This window comes from Podarcis muralis, chromosome 2, assembly GCF_964188315.1.
Source record: "Podarcis muralis chromosome 2, rPodMur119.hap1.1, whole genome shotgun sequence".
In the NCBI taxonomy this organism is placed as follows: domain Eukaryota; kingdom Metazoa; phylum Chordata; class Lepidosauria; order Squamata; family Lacertidae; genus Podarcis; species Podarcis muralis.
The window spans coordinates 121,637,419-121,662,945 of NC_135656.1; the positions used below are offsets into that span (position 1 = coordinate 121,637,419).

The window sequence follows — 25,527 nt, forward strand, 5'->3', positions numbered from 1 at the left end:
AAGGAAGCGCAATGGCCTCAGAGGCATCTTGGTTGTCTCTTCTTTGGGCCGGAATGGAAAGGGCTGCTGGGCAGCCACCTCAGGTAAGGGAAGGAGAATTGGGGAGAGCCATCACGGCAGCCTGGGTGCCTCCCACTCTGTTGAGTGGGGAGGGCTGTTGTGTCATCCACACCATTGCTCTGAGATGTTCTAGCCTTCCCTTGTACCACCTCCCCCCCCCCCCCCTTAACAAGATGTACAGCTCAGAGTTGGGTTTTGGTGGGAATTTCTATAAACTTTCTTCCATTCCTGCTGCCACCACATATCCTCTCGGAATACTCCATTCCCAGCATAATGAAATATTATGCATGTGGTGGAATACAATTAATTTACTGAATACAAATGAATAACAATGGTTGCATGATTATGAGTGCTTTGCTTCAGACTGTGTTGTTGGTTTTTTGAAGTTTTTATTTATACTTTTCCAGTTTATAGATTTCATTAGTTTTACAATCAATTTAACATTTCAAAATTTGACTTCCTTCTCCCTCTTTCTGCGGTTCCTTAAATTAATTTTTTAAATATCTTCTGCATATCCAAATTCATTTAATTTGCTCATTTGCTTATCTACTTTAAATATATGCTCTTATGAAACTGCAGGTTATTGCAATAATCCTGCCAATGTGTTTTATCTGTTTGCAATTTATCTGTAAATATTCAGTAAGCCATTTCCATTCTTTTATAAAAAGTTTGTTATCTTGATTTCTTTTTCTTCTGGTAAGTTTAGTCATTTCTGCATATTCCATAAGTTTTTGTATCCATCCTTCCTTTGCTGGGACTTCTGCTTCTTTCCACTTTGGGGCAAGTAGCTACTACAGCTTTGTTTCAGACTTTTGCTATCTTAATGCAGATGCAGCAGTTGACTACTAAAATGCTGAAGCCTTACTGATCAATTAGCTCTGCTTCACATCCACCAGCAAGTCTCTCAACACCATCTCCCAAACTCCACTCTCAACAACTCTCTGCTTGACTCTGAACTGAACTGCAGACATTCTCACCATCAGCGCTCAAACTCCCTTTCAAACTCCAGTTGCCAGTCACTACCAATATTCCAAACTCACTCACTTCCCCTATCTGTTTAGCGAAGTTTTGATGTTTTATTGTGTTTTTAATAATCTGTTGGGAGTGGATTGGAAGGCCCGGCCAGATGGGCGGGGTATAAGTAATAAATAATAATAATAATAATAATAATAATAATAATAATAATAATAATAATAATAATTATTATTATTATTATTACATCTCCCTAACATTTTGTTTGATTCCTCTAATGTTTTGGAAGCCTCCCAGAGTGGCTGCTGAAATCCAGCCCAATGGACGTGGCATAAACAAATAATAATTATTATTAATGCACTTCCCTCTGCTTTTACCTTAATGAGTATTAATGCCTGTGCATAAAATATTATGTACAAAAACCCAGAACCTCACAAGGGACTCTGAATTAATACTCCTTTTTCTCTCTATGTTTGCACTGCAAAATCTCAAAGTCACCTAGTGGTCAGTAAATGGAACCACACATAGAGCAACATTAACTGTTTCCTCTTTTCAAACTGGGATAATTGTGCAGTTTTGGTCATTTGTGTTTCATTTTTATTCCAGGCCCTCTTGACCTTTGAGGAGGTGGCTGTGTTTTTCACGGAGGAGGAGTGGGCTCTGCTGGATCCAGGCCAAAGAGCTCTGCACAGGGATGTCATGGTGGAGAATTATGAGATGGTGGCCTCTCTAGGTAAGGGCACTTCCTTCATGGATAGATGTTGAAGGTATGAATTCATTGTGCTCCTCCAGACATTCACCTTGGTTTATCCTCGTAACCCATGTTCATTTTTGTCCCCACAAAAGTTTCCCACCTCTAATGCTTTGGCCGCAATTGATTTCCCACTGCCCCTCTGGCATGTGGGGAAGATCCAACATTGACTGTACTGTCTTGTGTTATGCCAGCCCCACTCCATGTCAGATAGTTATCCCTGCTATTTAATAGAGCAGTATATAAATACTATACTGTAATATAATATGTATTTTCTATTTCTAAAAACGGCTTAGAGATTCGATGGTTTGCTGAAGTCAATTATCTCCAGTTACATTGGCCTTGAATTTGCAAGGCCAGAGTCAGTGCCTTCCAGCACAAAAAAACACTTTGAGGGTTCACTGTAGCTGCCACTTGGGCTCGCCAGCAACTCTGACGATTAGGGTGTTTCTCTTCCTTAATTTATAGCTTGTATCTTATAAAGTTTGACACAACCTTTCGTTCAGCAGTGCCTGGCAAGGTGCTCAGCCCAGCGCAGCTTCTTGCAGCCTCACAATATGGGGCAGTTAAGAGCAGTAAAATAATGAGATAAAACAATGTTAAGACAACAAGACTAGAGGAAGCACTAAAAGAAGTTAAAAAGTAAAACGGAGGAAAGGGATAAAAACAAGTACTGAGGTTATAGAGCAAAAACTTGCCTTCAGATGAACCTTAGAGCTGAAGACCCTCCTTCCCAGCCCCAGCAGCCTTTCGTATCTCGTCTCCTCGGACGGGGATGGTTTCATCGGGTTCTCTCACATAAACAGAAGAGGAACTTTTTCACCATCACAGGCAGCAGCCTATTTCATTTCCTTTTCTGCATATACTGTAATTTTTTACAGTTGCTATGGCCATGGGCTAATGCGAATAAAGTTTTATCTATCTATCTGCTTAGAGATTTTATTTACAATCACATACCACAGTTTTAACTCGGAAGTCGAACACTCTGTTCAACTTCTGAAACGTTCAACTTCCAAAGCATGGCTTCTGATTGACTGCTGGAAGCTCCTGCAGCCAATTGGAAGCCGCGGGAGCCCCGTCAGATATTCAGCTTCCAAAAGAACATTCGAAAACTGGAACACTCACTTCCAGTTTTTGATCGTTCGGGAGCCGGAACGTCCAATCCCAAGGTGTTCGGGAGCTGAGGTACGACTGTAGACTAATTTTGTTTAAAATCTTAATGTTTGCAGCTTTGGCTGGTTCGCCAACTTCAGTCCCTCTTTCATAGAGGTGAATTTCTCGCTGTGCTCCATTTTCTAGTAGCCTCCAGATTGAACTATTTCAATGTACATTACGTGGGACTGCCTGTTATGAGACCATTAGAATACTTTAGCCGGTCCAAAATCTAGCACTCCAATAATTGGCTGGCTTCCAGTGTGGTGTAGTGGTTAAGAACCGTGGACTCGTAATCTGGTGAACCAGGTTCGATTCCCTGCTCCTCCACATGCAGCTGCTGGGTGACCTTGGGCTAGTCACACTTCTCTGAAGTCTCATCTCACAGAGTGTTTGTCGTGGGGGAGGAAGGGAAAGGAGATTGTTAGCCGCTTTGAGACTCTTTAGGGTAGTGATAAAGCGGGATAGCAAATCCAAACTCTTCTTCGTTTGGAACATGCATAATCCCTGTTTCAAAGCTGCTGCACCGGGTGTCGCCAGTTCGTTTCTGGGCCCAGGTCAAGGTGCTCACGTTAGTGTTTAAAGCCCTGAATAACCTGAGCCTAAAATATTTGAAAGTTGGTGTCCTTCCATAAGGGCCATGTCGGGTGTTAAGATCTGCAGAGGGGGTCCTCTTGGTATTTCTGCTGCCAACGGTATTGTGGGAAGAAGACTTTCTTTGTGGCAGTTGTGGAACGCTCTCCCCACAAGTCATGCCTCTATCATCTTTAGTGTAGAGTTTTCACCCTTTGTCTTTTGTAGAACCCCACTCCCTTTATGACCTGATATGGTTCTGTTCCATTTGGAATGGTTGAGCTCCGTTTAGAATTGTAGCTGCCTGCCTGTGTTCTCGAAGCTACCAGCATGAGTTTGACCAAACTGCGGGAGGCAGTGGAAGACAGGAGTGCCTGGCGTGCTCTGGTCCATGGGGTCACGAAGAGTCGGACACGACTAAACGACTAAACCACAACAACCTGTTTTTGAGCATATTATATTGTTGTAACTGAGCCTGGAACATTATGATGAAGCGCAGGGGAGGAACCAGTAGATAAAGCACCTTTTAAGTTGCTTGACTTGGAACAGGTGGATGTTTTGTGGTCAAAAAGTAACTAGTATTTTTTGTTCCCTTGAAAGAATCAGACCTCCACTCCTGCTGGGGAGAATATCCATTTATCCAGGATCTCAAAGAAGGAGAGACATCAACAGGTAGCTCTGCCTAGATGTGTTGTGGGGCCCTTTTTGGTCTGGGAATTGAAGGATTTCCCCATTTTGGAGTAATATCCCAGGCAAATTGACCCAGCAAGCTGTGATGCCTCCTCCTGGACATCTTTCCAGGGGGATTTGACAGATTCATTGAGGATAAGACTGTCAGTGGCTACTACCTATGTCGGCTAGGTGCTACTTCTTGAAACGGGGAAAGCCATGTGGCCCTCAAAACTCTTCCCAGGTCCCATCACCTCTCAATGAACCCCAGTGTCTCTACAGGCCATCGTGAAAATGTCACTTGCCATTTTTAGTCAATATGGTGCACAGGATCCTTTGAAAGTGCACCAATGGCAAGCATTTTCTGCTAGTTTAAAATAAATATCACAAACGTAGGGAATAATATGCCTATGGGAAATGTGATTGACCTGGAAGAAAGTGACAGAAGTAGAAACTGGCACTAAAGTACCAGTGTAAAGTTGGCACCTTTGTTACTGTTGAGTTTCTGAATGGGGAATTGAAAGGAAAATGGTGGAAACAGAAACTTCTGTACCTGGTGACAGAAAGTGGGATATGAACCATAAAAGAAATTTTATGTGATTGCCTTAGACCAGGGATGTACAACTCCCAAGAGACTGTAATCTACTCACAGACTTAAAAATTGGCAGTGATCTACCACTTTTTTTGGGGGGGAGGGGTTTTCGGTTGTTTTAAGTTGTTGAGCTTTTTTACGGAGGGGATTTGAAAATGTTGAACACTTGGGGAAAGGGGGAAATTCACTCACCAAAAGATCACTGAGGAAACAGTCAGCGTCATAGTGAAAACGCCATCTTCCATTATAGCAATCATGTGCGAATGGAGGGCGGGGCCAGATGGTCTTTTGACACCACAAATGAAAGGGAGCCCGCGATCTACCAAAACCTCCCAGGGCTCGACAAGTAGATCGCCATCGACCTGTTGGACATCCCTGCCTTAGGCTAACAGATTCAGAAGGCAACCTCGGTTTCAGCTTTGGATAGTCAAAGGAGGGGTTGCCCATGTGTGAAGATGCTAAAATTGGAGAAGCAGCTACTTGGGTTTTATTATGGTGGTGATGATTTTATTATTTGTACCCCGCCCATCTGACTGGGTTGCCCCAGCCACTCTGGGCGGCTTCCAATGTATATAAAAACATAACGAAACATTGCACATTAAAAAGCCATTGATCCCAAAGGAGGTCCTTTGTTTCTGCCTTGAAATTCAAATGCTGTTTCCTTTTGTCTATTTCCACACAAACAGATTATGGCCAGAACAACTGGAATTATACAGAGCTCTCTGAGGTGCCGTTGGAAAGAGCGAAGAGTGAATCACAGAAAGAGATGTTTTTAGATCTTAGAGAACTCAGAAAGGATGAAGGAAACCTGTCGGAGAACGAAGAAAAGAAATTCTCTACTTCTCTGGTCATTGATGCCCATGAACCCCCGATCTCACAGGAGGATCACAATGAAAACAGCAGGAAATTACGTCCACTGTGTGCAGAGATATTTCGATATGAATCACAATTAAATATACATTACAAAATCCACACAGGGTTGAACACATTTAAACCAATAGAGTGTGAAAAGACCGTGCCCAGTAGCTTACCAAAATATCAAAATACCCACACAGCAGACAAAGCATTTAAATGCATGGAGTGTGGAAAGAGCTTCAGTCAGAGAGGTAACCTTATTCGTCATCAAATGACACATTCAGGAGAGAAACCATTTGAATGCAGAGAGTGTGGGAAGAGCTTCAGTCAGAGCAGTCACCTTACTGCACATCACAGAACACACACCGGGGAGAAGCCATTTAAATGCATGGAGTGCGGGAAGAGCTTCCGGTTGAGCAGTCTGCTTACTTTACATCACAGAACGCACACAGGGGAGAAACCGTTCAAATGCATGGAGTGTGGGAAGAGCTTCGCTGTGAGATCGTGCCTCACGTTGCATGAAAGAGCCCACACAGGGCAGAAATCATTTAAATGCATGGAGTGTGGGAAGAGCTTCAGTCAGAGCAGTAACCTTATTCGTCATCAGATAACACATTCCGGAGAGAAACCGTTTAACTGCATGGTGTGTGGAAAGAAATTCAGCCAGAGCAGCCACCTTACTGCACATCACAGAACTCATACAGGGGAGAAACCTTTTCAGTGCGTAGTGTGTGGAAAGAATTTCCGTTGGAGCAGTCTCCTGACTTTACATCAGAGAGCTCACACAGGGGAGAAACCATTTAAATGTACCGGGTGTGGAAAGCGCTTCACTGTGAGATCTTGCCTCACTTTACATGAAAGGACCCACACAGGACAGAAATCGTTTAAATGTCTGGAGTGCGGAAAGAGCTTCAGTCAGAGTGGTCACCTTATTCGACATCAGATAACACACTCTAGAGAAAAATCGTTTAAATGTACGGAGTGTGGCAGTACCTTTACTCGGCATTCTCAACTTATTCGTCATCAAAGAACACACACAGGAGAGAAACCATTTCAGTGTGTGGAGTGTGGAAAGAGTTTCTGTTTCAGCAGTCACCTTACTCAACATCTGAGAACCCACTCAGGGGAGAAACCGTTCCAATGTGCAGAGTGTGGAAAGAGCTTCAGTTTTAGCAGTCACCTTACGCGACATCATCGAACCCACACCGGAGAGAAGCCATTTCAGTGCATGGAGTGTGGAAAGAGCTTCAGTGAGAGCATTAACCTTACTGTACATCTGAGAACCCACACAGGGGAGAAACCGCTGAAATGCACAGAGTGTGGAAAGAGTTTTAGTCACAGCAATAGCCTTGCTACACATAAGAGAATCCACACTGGCGAGAAGCCATTTCAATGCACGGAGTGTGGAAAGAGCTTTAGCCACCTTGCTGGCCTTCATGCACATAAGATAACACACACCGGGGAGAAACCATTTCAGTGCATGGAGTGTGGGAAGAGGTTCAGCTCCAGCAGCCACCTGACTCGACATCTTCGAACGCACTCGGGGGAGAAACCATTTCCCTGCATGGAGTGTGGGAAGAGCTTCAGTCAGAGCAGTCAGCTTAGTACACATCAGAGAACACACACAGGAGAGAAACCCTTTAAATGCACGGAGTGCGGAAAGCGCTTCAGTGCAAAGAGTATCCTTACTAAGCATCAGAGAAGCCACACAGGGGAGAAACCATTCAAATGCATGGAGTGCGGAAAGAATTTCAGCCGGAGCAGCAACCTTACTAGACATTATAGGACACACACCAGAGTGATGGCAGGGAGGCATTTAAAATAGCTTCAGCTGATATATCAAGGGATATATGCCACTGGGGAATAGTTGTTTAAGACTTCTGGGTTATGGGAAAGTTTTGCCAGACATCTACGGTGCATCACTGCCCTCCTCCAGCCTCTCTTGCGGTGATGGGAGAATTGCAAGCGTGTGGAGGGTGATCATACATGTAGTGGCTGACACACGTGGTTCAAACACACCAACAGCTCCAACATACGAATGGAATGCTTAACACGGAGACAATAAGCGCCGCTCAGTCATCTTAACATGAATAGGGATGCTGGACATGATCGTTTTTAAAGGACTATTCCTCATGATTTCATTTGATTTATCACATTGCTTAAGGCAAGCGTGAGGAGTGTGTGGTTCACCAGATATTGCCAGACAACTAACCATTGGCCGTAAGGACTGAGGCTGATGGGAATTTTGACATTCGGAAAGCCGTAGGTTTCCTGCCCGTGACTTAACAGATCCTTGAAAGTGGATGCATAGAGTTAGGAGCTGTGGCCTAATTTGGTGGTTGGCAGCAGAGTTTGGGCTAAAGACTGGGCAAGACCGCCTGGGCTGTGATTGAGGGATGGTGAAGGGCAGGGGAACCGGCAGCCTTCAGTGATGAACTTCATCTCCTTCCTAGCATCCCATCATTATGGTAGCCTCTGGCACCCTGCGGCACCCTGCAAGTCTGTGTTAAGAAAGGGAGGACTAAGGTGTCAGTATATTGTATGGGGAAAGGTATGAGATTTTGAAGAGAGCAAAAAATCCCCCTTTTTCATCTTGACGCTCTTCGTGATTTTACACTGGGTTGGGATCCTAGACTGATTGAGCTCAGACTTCACACACACACAGTGTTTTATCTTCGATTATCATGGATGTGATTTCTCCTAACCTGTATGAGCTTGTTCCCTAGAACGTGATACTGTTAGGACAGCTGGAAAAGCAGGAAGCTTGTAACTAAGGAGTTCTTTGAGTGTAGGTGCACCAAGGTAGGTTCTAGGCATGGTTAAGTTTATAGTTATTTTTAATCTTGCATGCTAAAATCCTTGTGTGCTATATTGTTTATTTACTCATAGAGTTGTAGTCTAACTTTTTATGTACAGTGCACTTTTGATTTGCTATTAATATTCTTGATGGACTATGTTTGCTCCTTTCATAAACAAATGCATTCACTGGTCTTCTGATGATGTACTTAAGGGAGGGAGCCGGCGTTTGTCCACAAGCAGCTTTCTGGGTCATGTGGCCAGCCGGGAGTAAACCGCTTCTGGCGCAACAGAACACCGTGACGGAAACCAGAGCGCACGGAAACGCTGTTTACCTTCCCGTCACAGGGGTACCTATTTATCTACTTGCACTGGCGTGCTTTCGAACTGCTAGGTTGGCAGGAGCTGGGACAGAGCAACGGGAGCTCACTCCGTTGCGGGGATTTGAACCACCAACCTTCTGATCGGCAAGCCCAAGAGGCTCAGTGGTTTCGGCCACAGCATCACCCAAGGTAAACAGTCCTCGGCCAGACATATCAATGGTGTGACTCACTGGAGTGTGCAGAATTTCTAGGGATAACAAATCCATTTTGCCAGATTGTCAGTCACCCTCCATTGTACATTGTGTGTTTCTGAAGAAGTGTGCATGCACACGAAAGCTCATACCAATAACAAACTTAGTTGGTCTCTAAGGTGCTATTGGAAGGAATATTTTATTTATTTTGTTCCTCCATTGTACAGTCACACACGGTGGTCTTATGCTAACTGGGAGGTCAAGTCTAACAGGGTCATCGATATCCTACACCAGGAAGAGGTTTCTGCATACTGGGGGTGGGGGAAATGATTCCCCAAGTTGCCCAACAGTTCAAATAGATCCTCAAGCACTGTATAAAGCCCTGCATGGCAGAGGGACCAGATTGATCAAAGGATCACCTGCAGCCACATATTCTGGCCTGCAACTTGCAATCCAGCTCCCAGGACTGTTTCAGGGTCTATCAATAAACATGACTGGACAGGTAAATGGACACAGCAGGGCCTTTTCTGTAGCGGCTTCACAACGATGGAATGCAATTATTGTTCAGATGAGGCTGGGCCTGCCTTTCACATATACAAATCTCTTTCAAAAGTGTTTAATCTGTTTTTTTCTTCAAAAAAACCTTTTTTGAGCCAATGAATGGGAACAGGTAGCTCACACAAGGCTTTGCTCCGTAGCAACTATTACAGCTTAGATTTTAAAAAATTAAGCAGAAGACCTCCCATAGCAAGGATTCAAAATGATATATAACATGGCAAAAGCATGAATGAGATAAGCTGTAGAGACATTCAGTTAAATTTGCCCATTCTGCAGATTTTCCTGTAAGAAAATTTAGGGGAAAAAATAATTCTTTTTTTAAGCACATCAGTTCTGAAGAAACAGAAATAAATTTAACTTGTTCCAAAGCCAGCTCAACCAGTGACCCTTTCAAAGCGGGCAAGCTATTTGGGGAGGGACTGAAAGACCCGCTGGTAGAGACCAGAGACAAAAGGATTGAAAGAAGGAGTCAAAAGGGGCTCTTGTTCCTCCTTTCATCCCTACAAGGATCCTTCAACAACACAGATTCATTTTTTTTTAAAATATTTTTTTATTGCTTTGTTTTCCAGGGTCAAAGTACAACGTCAATGCATCGTCGATAACACAACAAAAGCTTTTTTTTTTTTACAAAATGAAAAAAAACAAAAAAGAATACACTTTTCCAAATCTTTTTTTTTTTTCATCATCAACTGGACTTCCCCACATCCTCCATCCCTGCATTCCTTACAATAAAAAATCAACAGCAAATTAATACCTTGTTTCATGTGTTTTTGTATTTTCATCTAAAATATTTACTCTAAAAGTTAAGCTTTTCTCAGTCATAACTTAGTTTCATTCATTTCCGAATCTCAATACTGAAGCATGTTTTTCTCAAAACTTAGCAAATTCTCAACATTCATATAACTTAAAATGTTTTTGTAAATAGTCCTTAAATTTTTTCCAGTCCTCTTCCACCGCCTCTTCTCCCAGGTCTCGGATTCTGCCAGTCATTTCAGCCAATTCCATGTAGTCCATCAGTTGCGTGTGCCACTCTTCCAGTGTGGGTAACTCCTGTGCCTTCCAGTATTTGGCTATAAGGATTCTTGCTGCTGTAGTTGCATATAAAAAGAAAGTTCTATCTTTCTTTAGCACTCTCTGGCCCACAATGCCCAGGAGGAAGGCTTCTGGTTTCTTATGAAAGGTATACTTAAATACCTTTTTCAACTCATTATAAATCATTTCCCAAAAAGCCTTCACCCTCGGGCATGTCCACCAAAGGTGAAAGAATGTTCCTTCAGCCTCCTTACATTTCCAACATTTATTGTCAGACAAATGGTATATCTTTGCAAGTTTGACTGGGGTCATGTACCACCTGTACATCATTTTCATAATGTTTTCTTTCAAGGCACTACATGCCGTAAATTTCATACCGGTGGTCAACAACACAGATTCAAAGGGCTATAACCCCCCTAGGAATGAGGCAGGGTTTCTCAAACAGAAACAAGTGTAGCCAGAACTCCCTCTTCAAGCATCCTCCTCTTCTTTGGTGATCACTCGTAGCCGAGTCAGATTGTCTTCCATGAACACAGTTTTAGGAGTGAGTCCGTAAGTGACTGTGGAGGCCAGTTCTGGATCCACACATCCTTCCACAGTGGGGACATAGGTTTCCGGGCTGGAGTTCTGATCATGATGAGGGTTTGCCAAACGTTCCTTCCTCTTAGCACATTTCTCCCTTTCGTCCTGAGTTTGAGCATCTTCAAAGCCCACGACACCTTTGGTAAAGGCTGTTCCCCAACTGGAACGCTCGCAGGCAAGTGCTTCCCAGTTGTCGGTGTTTATATTACTTTTTTTAGATTTGCCTTGAGAGAGTCTTTAAACCTCTTTTGTTGACCACCAGCATTACACTTTCCATTTTTAAGTTCGGAATAGAGTAGTTGCTTTGGAAGACAATAATCAGGCATCTGCACAACATGATCAATTCTTCAAGCAGCCTCAGGGTAGTAACTACAAGGGAGGCAAGAGGCAGCCAACAGCAACAGGCCAGAACCACAGTGCGGATCTGGCTGCTACCTTATTCACTTTATGGTTCCAAATGTTTGGGAAATGGAGAGCTATCCAAGGTCCTAAGATCGTCAATTCGTACCTGAACCAAATGGATTCCTTGAAGACCATCCCAGAGGGTCTCAGGCATGTAACTTTGCCTCTTTGGATCTGACCAAGGCGTCCCTCCACATCCTAGTTCACCCAGCCCATCCCATATTTCTGTGTTTTGCATACCAGGGCAGGTCTTTCCAGTACAAATGTCTCCCCTGTGGATTGACTCTAAACCCCAGGATGTTCTCAGATATGCTTGGTAGCTGTGGTGGCCCATCTAAGGAAGAAGGCCATTCACCTATTCCCGTGTACCTGGACAATATCTTGATCCACTCAGACTCTCCAATGTCAGGAGCTTGTCCTACTCTTGAGTAGGATCCTGGCAGAGACACATTCCCGACTGGCATGTTCTCTTCCTCCTGGTTGATCGTTGGGGAGCTTTAAAAGCTTTCTTCAGCCTGAGCATCACAGCAACCAATACCAACAGACACCGGCACACTTAGGGATCCGCAGAGTCTTCTCAGTTTGCGTAACAGACCTCAGCAACTCACCATTTTGGCAAATCTACTTTATTTACATATAAACACACATGGAGCACTGCAACATGGCTCCCCCTCTCTCTAGCATCAGACAGTAAAGAGAAAAAACAAAGGGCAATAGTCCCACTTCACACAACACAGTAACACTAACATCCTGTCTATGTCACTTCCCACTTTGTGGAGTCAAAACATACACCGTCATGTGAAAGACAACAATCCCATGACTGCAATCATGGAGCAGGTCTGCAGAGTCGCATTTTCATGGTGAGCATGGAAACAAGCCGACTGGCCCTAGCACAGATCATAGTGCACCTGGGAGTGGTGATAGATACCAAGCAAGGCATGGTGAGTATTAACTCAGAGAGCATAGAAAGATTTGGAGGGCAGTCTAGAGGCAGGCAAAATTTGTCCCCATCTTCAGAGAGGTGGGGAGAAGACCCAGGTAACGCCTGAGCAGTCAGCTTGACATCAATACCCAGAAAAGTCCTAGAACAGATAATTCAGCAGTCTGTCAGTGAGTACTTAGAATAGGGTGCTGTGTTTTCCAGTCAGCTTTGCCATCTCGGTGTAGTCTATCAACTTGGTTTCCCAATCTTCTCTGGTAGGGACTTTAATCATCTTTCCAACTCTGGGCCAATAACAACCGCATGGCTATTGTTCCATACATAAAAAGTCTTTCCTGCTCCTTCAGAATATTGGTACCTGGAAAACTCAGAAACCAAGAGGATAAAAACTTTATAAAAGAGTGGGAGAAATTATGAGTTATCTAGGAGACCACTGTAAGAAGATAGAAACGAGCAGTATTTTGACACACTTGTAGTGTAAAAAATATTATGGATAATATGGTTTGATATAATAACTGGAGCACAGACTAATATTTAGCTGTAGATGTTTCAAAACAAGACTCCGTGGACGGGATGTGGGGGAAGTCCTGAGATTCTGTATTTTTTTATTTGTAAAATTAATAAAATGTCTTTTAAAAAAAGAAAAAGACTATTACTAACATTCAGCATGGATTTCTCAAAAGAAAGCCATGCCAGATAAATCTTCTTTCTTTCTTTTTTATAGAGTTACAAGCTTGGTAGATCAGGGGAAGCTGTGGACATAGCATGTGTTGATTTCAGTAAGGCTTTTGACAAAGTCCCCTGTGATATTCTTGCGAGGAAGTTGGTAAAATGTGGGATCTCATCTCAGGAGGTATTTTGTTCCGTGTGCATGCACACTTCTTCAGATACAATGTACAATACATCTCAGGAGGTATTTTGTCCCATTCCTCTTTGCAGATCCTCTCCAAGTCAATAAGATAATTTTATTATAATTGTATAAAGCGGTACCTCGGGTTAAGAACTTAATTCGTTCCGGAGGTCCGTTCTTATCCTGAAACTGTTCTTAACCTGAAGCACCACTTTAGCTAATGGGGCCTCCTGCTGCCACCGCACGATTTCCGTTCTCATCCTGAAGCAAAGTTCTTAACCCAAGGCACTAATTCTGGGTTAGTGGAGTCTGTAACCTGAAGCGTCTGTAACCCAAGGTACCATTGTATAGCTTAACTCACTGCATTTTTACTTCAATCCTGCAATTATAAATGTATACAATCAGTTTTCATATATCCAATAAAACATTTCCATTCCAAATCAAATCAAGTCTCTTTGAACCCAACGCTATACATGATTTCACATATATGTGTGGTACCAGGGAATATAACCCCCATAGAAATGGGGAGTCACCTGCGCTAAATTCATACCTTTGACATTTATCAGTCAAACAAATATGTCCTTACCAAGAGAGGCGACGGTCTCATGATTTTCCTCCATGACTTCCCTGTGCAGAGCACTTTGGCCGGGACCCAGCAAGGCCCACTCCTCCTCCGTGAAAAACACAGCCACCTCCTCAAAGGTCAAAAGAACCTGGATGGTCAACAGATCCTGGAAGAAGAAAACAATTTCTCCAAAATGTGTGATTCTCCCAGTTTGAAAGCGGAATAGCAGGGTAGTCCTATGTGTGGTTTCATTTATTAGGTGATTTTGACACCTTACAGGGCCAAATGCAAAACAGGTAATCACTCAACAGAGAGGGAGGTATGCAGATTGATTCTCCATCCCTTACTTGGGCAGCTGTTTCTACGCCACCCAAGAGAAGAGACAACCTAGGTATTGCCTCTGAGGCCATTGTGCCGCCTTCGGAACAAGGAAATGTACCGTATTTTTCACTCCATGAGACACACTTTTTCCCTCCTAAAAAGTAAGGGGAAATGTGTGTGCATCTTATGGAGCGAATGCAGGAGAGAGGCAGGCGGGAAAAGCCCCCAAGCTCTGCGCGGCTCTTGCGGGCTTTTCCCCAGGAGGGAGAAGGGACTGACGCGGCCAGTCAGTCCCTCCTCCCTCCTCGTAGAAAAGCCTGCAGGAGCCGCGCGCTTCTTAAAGGGTGTGCGGCTCCTGTGGGCTTTTGCGGGAGGTGGGGGTATTGCCATAGCCGCGTGCAGCCCCTCCGGCCGGGAGAGGTTGCGCACGGCTATGGCTTCTTTAGCTGCACGCAACCCCTCCCGGCTGGAGAGGTTGCGCGCCGCTAAAGAGGAAGAGAAGAGAAGACTCCCTGGAAAAGACCCTGATGTTGGGAAAGATGGAGGGCACAAGGAGAAGGGGATGACAGAGGACGAGATGGTTGGACAGTGTTCTCGAAGCTACCAGCATGAGTTTGACCAAACTGCAGGAGGCAGTGGAAGACAGGAGGGCCTGGGGTCACGAAGAGTTGGACACGACTAAACGACAACAAAGCACCTTAGAGACCAACTAAGTTAGTTATTGGTATGAGCTTTCGTGAGCATGCACACTTCTTCAGATAAGACAAGAGACTGTGATTGACCAGAGTTGTTGGGCTTTTTTTAGCAAGCCAGAGTTGTTGAGCTTTATTGTATTTTATTTTTTGCTTAGAGATCGCTAAGGGTCCTAAGATCAACCAGGGACAGCATGAGGTGGCCAAAGTCTTGGAGCCTCAGCTTCAGGATCTGTCCTTCCAGTGAGCACTCAGCGCTGATTTTTGATCTATGGGCTACTTTTAAAATGAGGCTGCATTTTAAATTGCATTTTAACCTGTATTTTAAATTGCCCCCCCCCCCCATGATTTTACTGTAATTTTACTGGTGTTAGCCGCCCTGAGTCTGGCTCTGGCTGGGGAGGGCGGGTTATAAATAAATTTTATTATTATTATTATCATTATTATTATTATATCTTATCTGCACAACCGAAATGAATTTCTGGAGCCAAATCGCTTTTTCTGTGCAGCCTGAGCATCAGCAGGTGCCATTAAGGAAAAGAGGTTGGAACAGGCCAATATATATGTGGATCCAGCATCCTATTTTGGAGCAGGAGGTGGGGGACTTTCCCCTCTCAATCCTGCCCCCCCCCCCGCAAATCTTTCTCCCTATCCTTTGCACACCCACCCCGCCCTGTGGTCACCTCCTTGACCTCTGCCCGGTCCAGCCTCCTTCCCTCCTCGCCTATTGCCTATCTCTTCCGGGGGACATGGAGGGAATGGCACCCTCCCTGACTTTGATGACAGCTTCCTGGCAGGAGCTGAGTCGCCACCCTCTCCAAGCCTGAAGGTTTCTCCTCCTCCTCCTTTTGCAAGCTTTTCCTCCGCTTGGTCCTCAGCTCCAGGGAAGGGGCTGCGGGATTTGTGGGGCCGGGGTCTCCCGCATTCCCACCCTCTTTATTCCCTTTTGCAAGGGGGGGGACACCCCTCTCTCTCCCCCAGCCACTGCGCGGAGGGGCAGGCCGAGCTTTTGCAGGCGCGGGACTCCCCCGCGAAGGAAGGTTTGCAACGCTTGGGACTTTGCAATTCAGAGGAAAGGTGAGTGAAGAGGCGACGCGGGGGAAGTTTGCAGAATCACGCGTCGTGGCGCAGGGAAAGTGGTGCAAGGCGCAGCACAGTTTCCCTGCCCTCCTCTTCCTAACACTAGAGAGATCCGCGGGTCAAGCAAGGAGACTCTTAATCTCAGGGTCGTGGGTTCGAGCCCCGTGTCGGGCAAAAGATTCCTGCGTTGCTGGGGGTTGGACTAGATGACCCGTGAGGTCCCTTCCAATTCCATGATTCGTGGACCTCCAACGAATCTGGGTGTTGGGAGATAATAATAATAATAATAATAATAATAATGATGATAATGATAATAATTTATTTATACCCCGCCCATCTGGCTGGGCTTCCCCAGCCACTCTGGGCGGCTTCCAACAAAATATTAAAATACAGTACAGTGGTACCTCGGGTTACATACGCTTCAGATTACAGACTCCGCTAACCCAGAAATAGTACTTCGGGTTAAGAACTTTGCTTCAGGATGAGAACAGAAATCATGCTCCGATGGCGCGGCGGCAGCGAGAGGCCCCATTAGCTAAAGTGGTGCTTCAGGTTAAGAACAGTTTCAGGTTAAGAACAGACCTCTGGAACGAATTAAGTACTTAACCCAAGGTACCACTGTACAGTCATACCTCTTGTCATGTTTGCTTCAGGTTAAATCTTTTCAGGTTGCGTCCTGCGGTGATCCGGAAGTAACAGAAAAGGTTACTTCTGGGTTTCGCCGCATGCGCAGGCGCTCAAAATGATGTCATGCGCAGAAGCGGCGAGTCGCGACACGCAGACACGGGTTGCGTTCTGCTCATGTTGCGAACGGGGCTCCGGAACGGATCCTGTTCGCAACTAGAGGTGCCACTGTAATGCATCAAACTTTAAAAGCTTCCCTAAACAGGGCTGCCTTCAGATGCCTTCTAAAAGTCTGGTAGTTGTTGTTCTCTTTGACATCTGGTAGGAGGGCGTTCCACAGGGCGGGTGCCACCACCGAGAAGGCCCTCTGCCTGGTTCCCTGTAACTTGGCTTCTCGCAGTGAGGGAACCACCAGAAGGCCCTCGGTGCTCGACTTCAGTGTCCGGCCAGGACGATGGGGGTGGAGACGCTCTTTCGGGTATACTGGACCGAGGCCATTTAGGGCTTTAAAGGTCAGCACCAACACTTTGAATTGTGCTCGGAAACGTACTGGGAGCCAAATGGAGGACAGATTAAAATATGAAGGACTGTTTCATGCAGTGCGTGGTTTAACTGTGGAACTCACTTCCGCAGGAGGTGAAAATGGCCATGCCACCAGTCCTGTTGGGCTTTAAAAGAGGGTTGGAGAGATACATGGAGGAGAGGCCTAGCAATGGCTGCCAACCGTGATGATACTCATGCTTCCTGATTCCGGCTGCTGGAAACCTCAGGAGGAGAGATATCATGTCCAGCTCTTGGGATTCCCTTTGGGGAATCTGGTTGACAGCTGTGAGAACAGGATGCTAGGCAAGATGGGCCATTGGATTGATCCACAAGGCTCTTCTTAGGATCCAGAGCCCCTCTTTCCCCAGGGAAAGGGGTTTGCACGGGGGATCCCCAGAACAGGAAAAGCTGGAAATGCCAGACTGATCAGGTATGGCCAAATTTGTGGGAGGGGCCCCAGCTTCCAGAGGCCCCAAAGAGTAGCTCAGAACGATGTTCCCACCTCCACACGTCTTTAGCGTTTGGGATTTGAACTTTGGTTGTGTTTCTAAAATACAATTGTGTGTGGGGAGCGGGGTTATTGGTTTGTTCTCGTTCTTGTATTTTGTGGTTTATGCTGTGTGTTTTCACGCTGCGAACTGCCCCGAGATCTGCGGATGAAGGGGCAAAATTACGCAAATTTAAATATAAATAAATAACCGCATCGTTCCCAAAAGTAGACCCCTTAGTTCTTCTCTCTGTTTTCACTCGCCCAAAAACTCCTCCGTAAAGAAAGGTCTTATCAATTTCCTCTTGGCTGGAGCCAGGTCAATAGCGGGAGGCTGGAAAAGTTTTTTTTTGGGGGGGGGGCCTTAATTGCTAATTGATACAGTCATACCTCGGGTTACAGCCGCTTCAGGTTGCGTATTTTCGGGTTACGCACCTGCCGAAACCCAGAAGTACCGGAATGGGTTACTTCTGGGTTTCGGTGGTCGCACATGTGCAGAAGCGCTAAATCACGCTTTGCTCATGCGCAGAAGTGCTGGATCGCAACCCGCGCGTGCGCAGACGTGCCACTGTGGGTTGCGAACGCTGCTAGTTGCGAACGTGCATCCCGCACGAATCGCGTTTGCAACCTGAGCATCCACTATATTAGCATGTTCTGCTTCTCACTGTCATGCAGAAATTAAAATACAGTGGTACCTCGGGTTGCAGACGCTTCAAGTTACAGACTCCGCTAACCCAGAAATAGTACCTCAGGTTAGAACTTTGCTTCAGGATGAGAATAGAAATCGTGGTGCGGGAGCAGGAGGCCCCATTAGCTAAAGTGGTGCTTCAGGTTAAGAACAGTTTCAGGCTAAGAACGGACCTCCAGAACGAATTAAGTTCTTAACCCGAGGTACCACTGTAATGCACAGTATGTGGAAAGCGAGGGGCCACATCACATCTGCTCAGTTCGCGGCCTCCCAACTACCCACGCTGGATTTTGTGAGGATCCATATTATATAGTTCCTTTATTTATTGTTTATTTGACTTCGACGGACATAGGGAGCTGCCTTATAACTTTGGTCCATCTAGCTCAGTATTTTTACACTTCTGCTGCTTTTTGGACTACAACTCCCATCATCCCTAGCTAGCAGGATCAGTGGTCAGGGATGATGGGAATTGTAGTCCAAAAACTGCCGGAGACCGAAGCTTGGGAAACCCTGGTTACGCTAAGAACTCATCTCCAGACTTGCCTTTTCCCTGGGGAAACCTAATCTTTACTGCTGAATCGGAGCCGATGTCAATCATGATGGATATTTGTTGTTCCGATTTACCACTAAAGAGCAGGTTTTCCTGGGGAAAGTGGAAGGGCAAGGGCAAAGCCACTGGGACGGATGCCTAGGAATTGTGGGACAAACTGAAAACCATTCTGGGGCGTCTAATAATAATAATAAATTTTATTTATGCCCAGCCCTCCCCAGCCAAGACTGGGTTCAGGGCGGCTAACACCAAATATAAAAACAACTTATTGAAATACAACTTAAAAAACAAGATTAAAATACAACATTAAAATGCAGCCTCATTTTAGGCAGGGGGGTCTTTCCCAGCCCTTCTTGGGGATGCAGTTGAGAATTCAACCCGACGCTGTGTCACTGAGCTACGGATCCTTTCTTTCCAATCATATACTTTAACAAGGACACAGGAGAGATCTGGGAAGGCTTGTTTTGATGTTCTTTACTGCAATTTGCAAAATCAATTTATTTATTTATTTATACCCCATCCATCTGGCTGAGTTTCCCCAGCCACTCTGGGCAGCTTCCAGTTGAGTGTTCAAACCAATACAGCATTAAATATTAAAAACTTCCCTAAAGAGGGCTGCCTTTAGATGTCTTCTAAATATAAGATAGCTACTTATTTCCTTCACATCTGAAGGGAGGGCGTTCCACAGGGCGGGTGCCACTACCGAGAAGGCCCTCTGTCTGGTTCTCTGCAACCTCACTTCTCGCAATGAGGAAACCGCCAGAAGGCCCTCGGCGCTGGATCTCAGTGTCCGGGCTGAACGATGGGGGTGGAGACGCTCCTTCAGGTATACAGGACCAAGGCCGTTTAGGGCTTTAAAGGTCAGCACCAACACTTTGAATCGTGCTCGGAAGCGTACTGGGAGCCAATGCAGATCTCTCAGGACCGGTGTTATGTGGTCCTAGCGGCCGCCCCCAGTCACAAATCTAGCTGCCACATTCTGGATTAATTGCAGTTTCCGGGACACCTTCAAAGGTAGCCCCACGTAGAGCGCATTGCAGTAGTCCAAGTGGGAGCTAACTAGAGCATGCACCACCTTGGCAACAGTCTGTGGGCAGATAGGGTCTCAGCCTGCATACCAGATGGAGCTGGTAGACAGCTGCCCTGGACACAGAATTAACCTGCGCCTCCATGGACAGCTGAGTCCAAAATGACTCCCAGGCTGTGCACCTGGTCCTTCAGGGGCACAGTTACCCCATTCAGGACCAGGGAATCCCCCACACCCGCCTGCCCCCTTCCCCCCCAAAACAGTACTTCTGTCTTGTCAGGATTCAACCTTAATCCATTAGCTGCCATCCATCCTCCAACCGCCTCCAGGCACTCACACAGGACCTTCACTGGTTCTGATTTGAAAGAGAGGCAGAGCTGGGTATCGTCCGCATACTGATGAACACCCAGCCCAAACCCCCTGATGATCTCTCCCAGCGGCTTCATATAGATATATTTTTTTAAAAAAACCAGAAACAACAGCAGCACAGATAAGGATGCCTGCTGGATAGATGCCTGGTGCTGACACCACCAGGGTCGCAGGTTCGATCCCCATATGAGAAAGTTGCCTCTTTTTGCATTGCAGGGCGTTGGACCAGATGATCCCCAGGGAACCCTTCCAATTCTGTGATTCTATGCGTTTAACAATGGGGTGCGGAGAAAGAAACCTCTGGGCACCCCCTTCCCTTGCAAGAACTGGCGGGGGCGGGCAGAGAGGGAAGGGAGGGGTGAGGGAGGCGCCTTCTGCCACTCAGTCCTCCAAATGGTAAAAACGAGTCGAGCCGTGCTTCCTAGAGAGGCAGGAAGTCGGGAATTTTTTTTAATTATTATTTTTTTATATAAAAAAAAGGAGGAGGAGGACAGGCAGCCTCGAAGGGGGAAGAGGGCACCCCCATTTCCCTTGCATATTCCGGGAAGAGAAACAGTCCTGGAGAGTCGGGAGGACAAAGAGGTGCAAAATCTTAAGGGGGGGGGGTTAATCTTGCTGCGGGTGGGGATCTGCATTCGGGTGCGGGGGCGTCGAGGAGAGCAAGAGATCCGCCCTGCCCGCTCCCTCCTCCCCGGGAATCCGCGGGCAGCCAGGCAGGCCGGGTCCGCGGCGTCGATCCCTTTGCAAAAGCGCATCTTTGCCCGGTTGCAAAAGCGCCTTTGCAAGCTGGCAGGTCGAAACAAGGGGACGTGCAGCTGGGGCTGTTTTATTTTATTTTGGGCGGGGGGGCGGGGAAGCTCTTGGTGCAGCAGCTTTGCGGTGGGTGGGGTTGTGCACAGTGCGTGTGTGTGTGTGTGTTGCTGTGCTGGTTTTGCCAGCTGCAGAGAGGCAGACGCCTATGGGCTCCTAGGGAGAGGAAGGAGGTTGCTAAAAAGGCGGGGGAGGTTAGGATAGGATAGGCGGGGGGGGGGGGGGGAGGAAGGCGGCGGCGCCCGATTCCTCAAAGGGTAAGGAAAAGGGGAGGTTGGGGGGGGGGGGCAAGACTTTTGCTTTCAGGAGGCTCCTTAGGGGTGGGGGAGACTCGCTTCCTAAAACCCGGGGCTGCTGCAGCTGTTGACAGCCCTGGGCAAAATGGACCCACGGCCCATCAAACAGCTTCCTGTTTTTCCTAGGAAACAGCCTTTCAGGAGGTGGGAAGGTTTGCAGGACAAGGCTGGTTTTGTTTGCACCCCAAAGAGAGGAGGAGAGGGTGGGGGGAGGTCCTTCCGGGTTCCTCCCCCTCCCCACCAGCTGAAAAAGTGCCTGGTCCGTTTCCCTCTGCCCGGATTTGGAACTAGCTCTTCCCAGCGGAGGCTGGAGGAAGTAGATAAATAACATTGGGAAGGACTTTCTGACAGCAAGAACTGCTCCAGCTATAGCTGTCAACTTTCAGATTTGAAAATAAGGGATCAGCAGCCTCACCTGTCCCGGGGACAGTCTAACAGTCCGGAATAGCAGCGGGAAACGGCGCTGGAATAAGGGGATTTCCCGCAAAAAAAGGGAAGGTTGACAGCTGTGGCTCCAGCATTTCTCCGTACCCTCCTCCAACATCAAACCTCCCTCCAGATGTTGTGGACTCTGCCACACTGGAGGTTTTTAAACAGAGGTTGGATAGCTGTCTGCCTGGGATTATTTAGCTGGGACACTTGCATCGCAGGGGGCTGGGCCATAGCTTTCAACGTTTCCCTTTTTTAAGGGAAATTCCCTTATTCCGAATAGGATTCCTCGCCAGAAAAGGGAAAAGTTGACAGCTGTGGGTTGGCCTAGAGCATGGGTAGGCAAACTAAGGCCCGGGGGTCGGATCAGGCCCAATCGCCTTCTAAATCCGGCCCGCAGATGGTCCAGGAATCAGCATGTTTTTACATAAGTAGAATGTGTCCTTTTGTTTAAAATGCATCTCTGGGTTATTTGTGGGGCATAGGAATTCGTTCATTTCCTCCCCCCCCCCCAATATAGTCCGGCCCTCAACAAAGTCTGAGGGACAGTGGACCGGCCCCCTGCTGAAAAAGTTTGCTGACCCCTGGGCTAGATGGCCCTTGGTTTCCCTTGCAACTGTGCTCTGATTCTGTGATCTCTGAAATGCCGCCTCCTCAGCTGGATTTGGTGGAGGGAAGGGGCGTTTTTTTCTACGTATGATATTTGTTTGGGGTGGGGGAATCAAAGCCACAGGGTGGACCTCGGGTTATTCTTGCAGGTTTGGCCCAGCAGAGGGGTGCTGAGTTTCTTTCTCTGCTGGTGCTGCCATCCTCTCCTTTGGGCATAGCCATGTTTGCAGGAGGGCCTCTTAAACGTGTGTGTCCCTGCTTGGGAATAGATCTGTCCGCGATCTGGGCCCATTTATGGATGCTGTGAAGGAAAAGGTGATGGTGGAGGGAGAGGGTCAGACCACAGGCCTGGGTAAAACAATTCCATTTTATTTTATTAAACAGAATTGCTGTGTAAAAGCCTCTAAGCAGTTTTCGTAAAATATGCACTATCCACTTGAACCGGGATGGAACCAGACGGTTGGCACTTAAAATAAAAAGGTGGCTTTCAAACAGGTGGTGTTGGTGGTGGGGAGTCAAGAGGAGCTGTGGTGGGTCTGGTTCGGAACATATCTCCCTCCTGGGATGAATAAGGTAAAATAGGTTAAAAATTAAAATCAGGTGTCAGAGAACTAGTTTCAGACCAGGAGTAGGATCTAGGAGACATTGACTTAGCTGAGATCATGAGAAATGAGGGTTTACATGACTTCATAGATACAGATTTTATTCTTTGAACTGCCCTGAGACCCCCAGGTATAGGGTGGTGTATAAATTCAATTAATAGTACAGTCATACCTCATGTTACGTCTGCTTCAGGTTGCGTCCCGCAGCGACCCAGAAGTACCGGAAAGGGTTACTTCCGGGTTTTACCGCTCGCGCATGTGCAGATGCGCAAAATGATGTCATGCGCAGAAGCGGCGAATTGCGACCCGCGCACGTACAGACGTGGGTTGTGATCTGCTCATGTTGCGAACGGGCCTCCAGAATGGATCCCGTTCGCAACCAGAGGTACCACTGTAATAATAATAATAATAATAATCAATCACAAAGCCTAAAAGCTTGGCAGTATAGAGGCTGGATCTAAAAGCATTTTAAAACCTATAAAAGACATGTATTAAGCACAAGAAGATGTCTTCTCTTTTGAGTCCCACCTTCAGAGTTTTGAAATATCTAACCTGTAAGTTTCCAGGATCCCTGGTGGGATCTGGCCAGTAGCTCCTCTCGTCCGGCATCCTCTTCTCTCAGTGGCCAATCAGATGTCTGTGGGAAACCTGCAAGCAGGACTCCTTCCTAAGAGCACTCTCTTTCCCCTCCTGGGGCTCCCAGCAAATGCAATTCAGAACATTACTGCCTTCCATGAAGGGGGCAGACCATAGCCATCACGACTAGTATCAACTTTAACCTCCATGAATTGATCTAATCCTCTTTTAAGGATGTCCAAGTTGGTACCCATCTCCGCCTTCTGGGGGAGTAACTTCCATACTTTTAAATGTGCGCTGTGAGAAGGCTGTTTGTCGATTTATTTATTTATTTGGCTTTTCAGATTAAAATTTTACAGTCACATATACAACATACAACATAGAAACAAGATCCCAAAGAATCTTCTGGACTTCATTCCTCCCCTTTGTGGGTCCTGTTGTTAGTCCTTTCCTCCTGCATATTTTTTAAATAATCCAAATCTTTTACCTCTCCATTGTGTCCAAAATTCACCATTAAACTACAAGTGTTATTCCAATCCTGGTAACGGTCTTAACTGTTTACAATGGTTTTTAAGATAAATTATAAATTTTCCCCATTCCTTATTAAAATTTGGTCTTCCTGATTTCTGATTCTTCCAGTCATTTTAGCCATTTCGGCATAATCCGTCAATTTGATCTGCCATTCTTCTCTGGTAGGAAATTTATCTTCCTTCCATCTTTGGGCCAATAACAACTGCCCAGCCATGGTTGCATACATAAATAGTCTTTTCTGCTCCCTTGGGATTTTGGCACCTAAAAGAAAGGCTTTGGGGTTTTTTAAGAAAAGGTTATTTTAAACATTTTTTCAACTCAATATATATCATTTCCCAAAATTATTTTATTACAGTCATACCTCATGTTACGTCCGCTTCATGTTACATTATTTCAGGTTACGTCCCGCGGCGACCTGGAAGTACCGGAAAGGGTTACTTCTGGGTTTCGTCGCTTGCGCATGCGCAGAAGCGCAAAATGATGTCATGCGCAGAAGTGGCGAATCGCAACCCGCGTGTGCGCAGATGAGCCGCTGCAGGTTGCACTCTTTTCATGTTGCGAACGGGCCTCCGGAATGGATCCCGTTCGCCACCAGAGGTATCACTGTACTTTACACTTCCACCACACATGATAAAATGTGCCTTCTTTTTCCTACGTACGTTTTCTCCTCCTCTTCCTCCAGGGTCTGGCGACCTTCAGGGAGGTGGCTGTGTGCTTCACAGTGGGGGAATGGGCTATGATGGATCCCAGCCAAAGAGCTCTGCAGCGGGAAGTCATGGAGAGGAATTATGAGACGGTGGCCTCTCTAGGTAAGGGCACCGTTTTCCCTCTTGACCCATTGATGGTGAAGGTATGAATTTACTATTGGTTCCATTCATCCCTGTGCTCTCTTTTCGGTTACCATCTCAGCTTGCAGAATCTGAGTGACCCCTCTAAGCTGGTGGTGCTATTGATTCATGCCCGATTAGTCCTAGATAACATAACAATACTCTGTGATTTAATCCTAGCGTGATTTTGTTGGCATCCGTCTGTCTTGAGACAGTCCGTGCCTGACCGGTGCTGCTGGGACCATACAGCCCTCTTCAATTCAGGTGGTGAAGAATTATAACCCTTCGTAACCTTCAGAAGGCTCGATCTGGAATGGCTGAGTGCGAACCAAACTAACTAGTCTTGTCTGTTTCCTTGGTAGAACCAAACTTCACTTCCTGTTGGGGAGGAGGAGAATATCCATTTATCCAGGATCCCAAAAACAGGGAGACATCAGCAGGTAGATACTTAGCTGTGTAATAATCATCCAGGAGAGATTGTCCCATCAGGCTGCGTGTTCTCCTAGTGGATTTCTTTAAAAGGGGTTTAAGAACAAAGTTCTCAATGGCGGCTACCATTCATTGATTAAATTTCAATCCCACCCTTTCTCCCAGGGTCCCGTG

At 46.2% G+C, this 25,527-nt stretch overlaps 1 protein-coding gene across 1 annotated transcript in view; it reads left to right on the plus strand.

Moving 5' to 3' along the window:
- Window positions 1-25,527, plus strand: part of LOC114592548 (uncharacterized) — a 32,740-nt gene that overhangs the window by 3,123 nt on the left and 4,090 nt on the right. The window contains 4 exon segments of the mRNA XM_028720769.2: window positions 1-83; window positions 1,639-1,765; window positions 4,109-4,180; window positions 5,456-7,387. The exon segment at window positions 1-83 is cut by the window's left edge and continues 110 nt beyond it. Coding sequence (XP_028576602.2) covers window positions 1-83; window positions 1,639-1,765; window positions 4,109-4,180; window positions 5,456-7,387 — 2,214 coding nt within the window.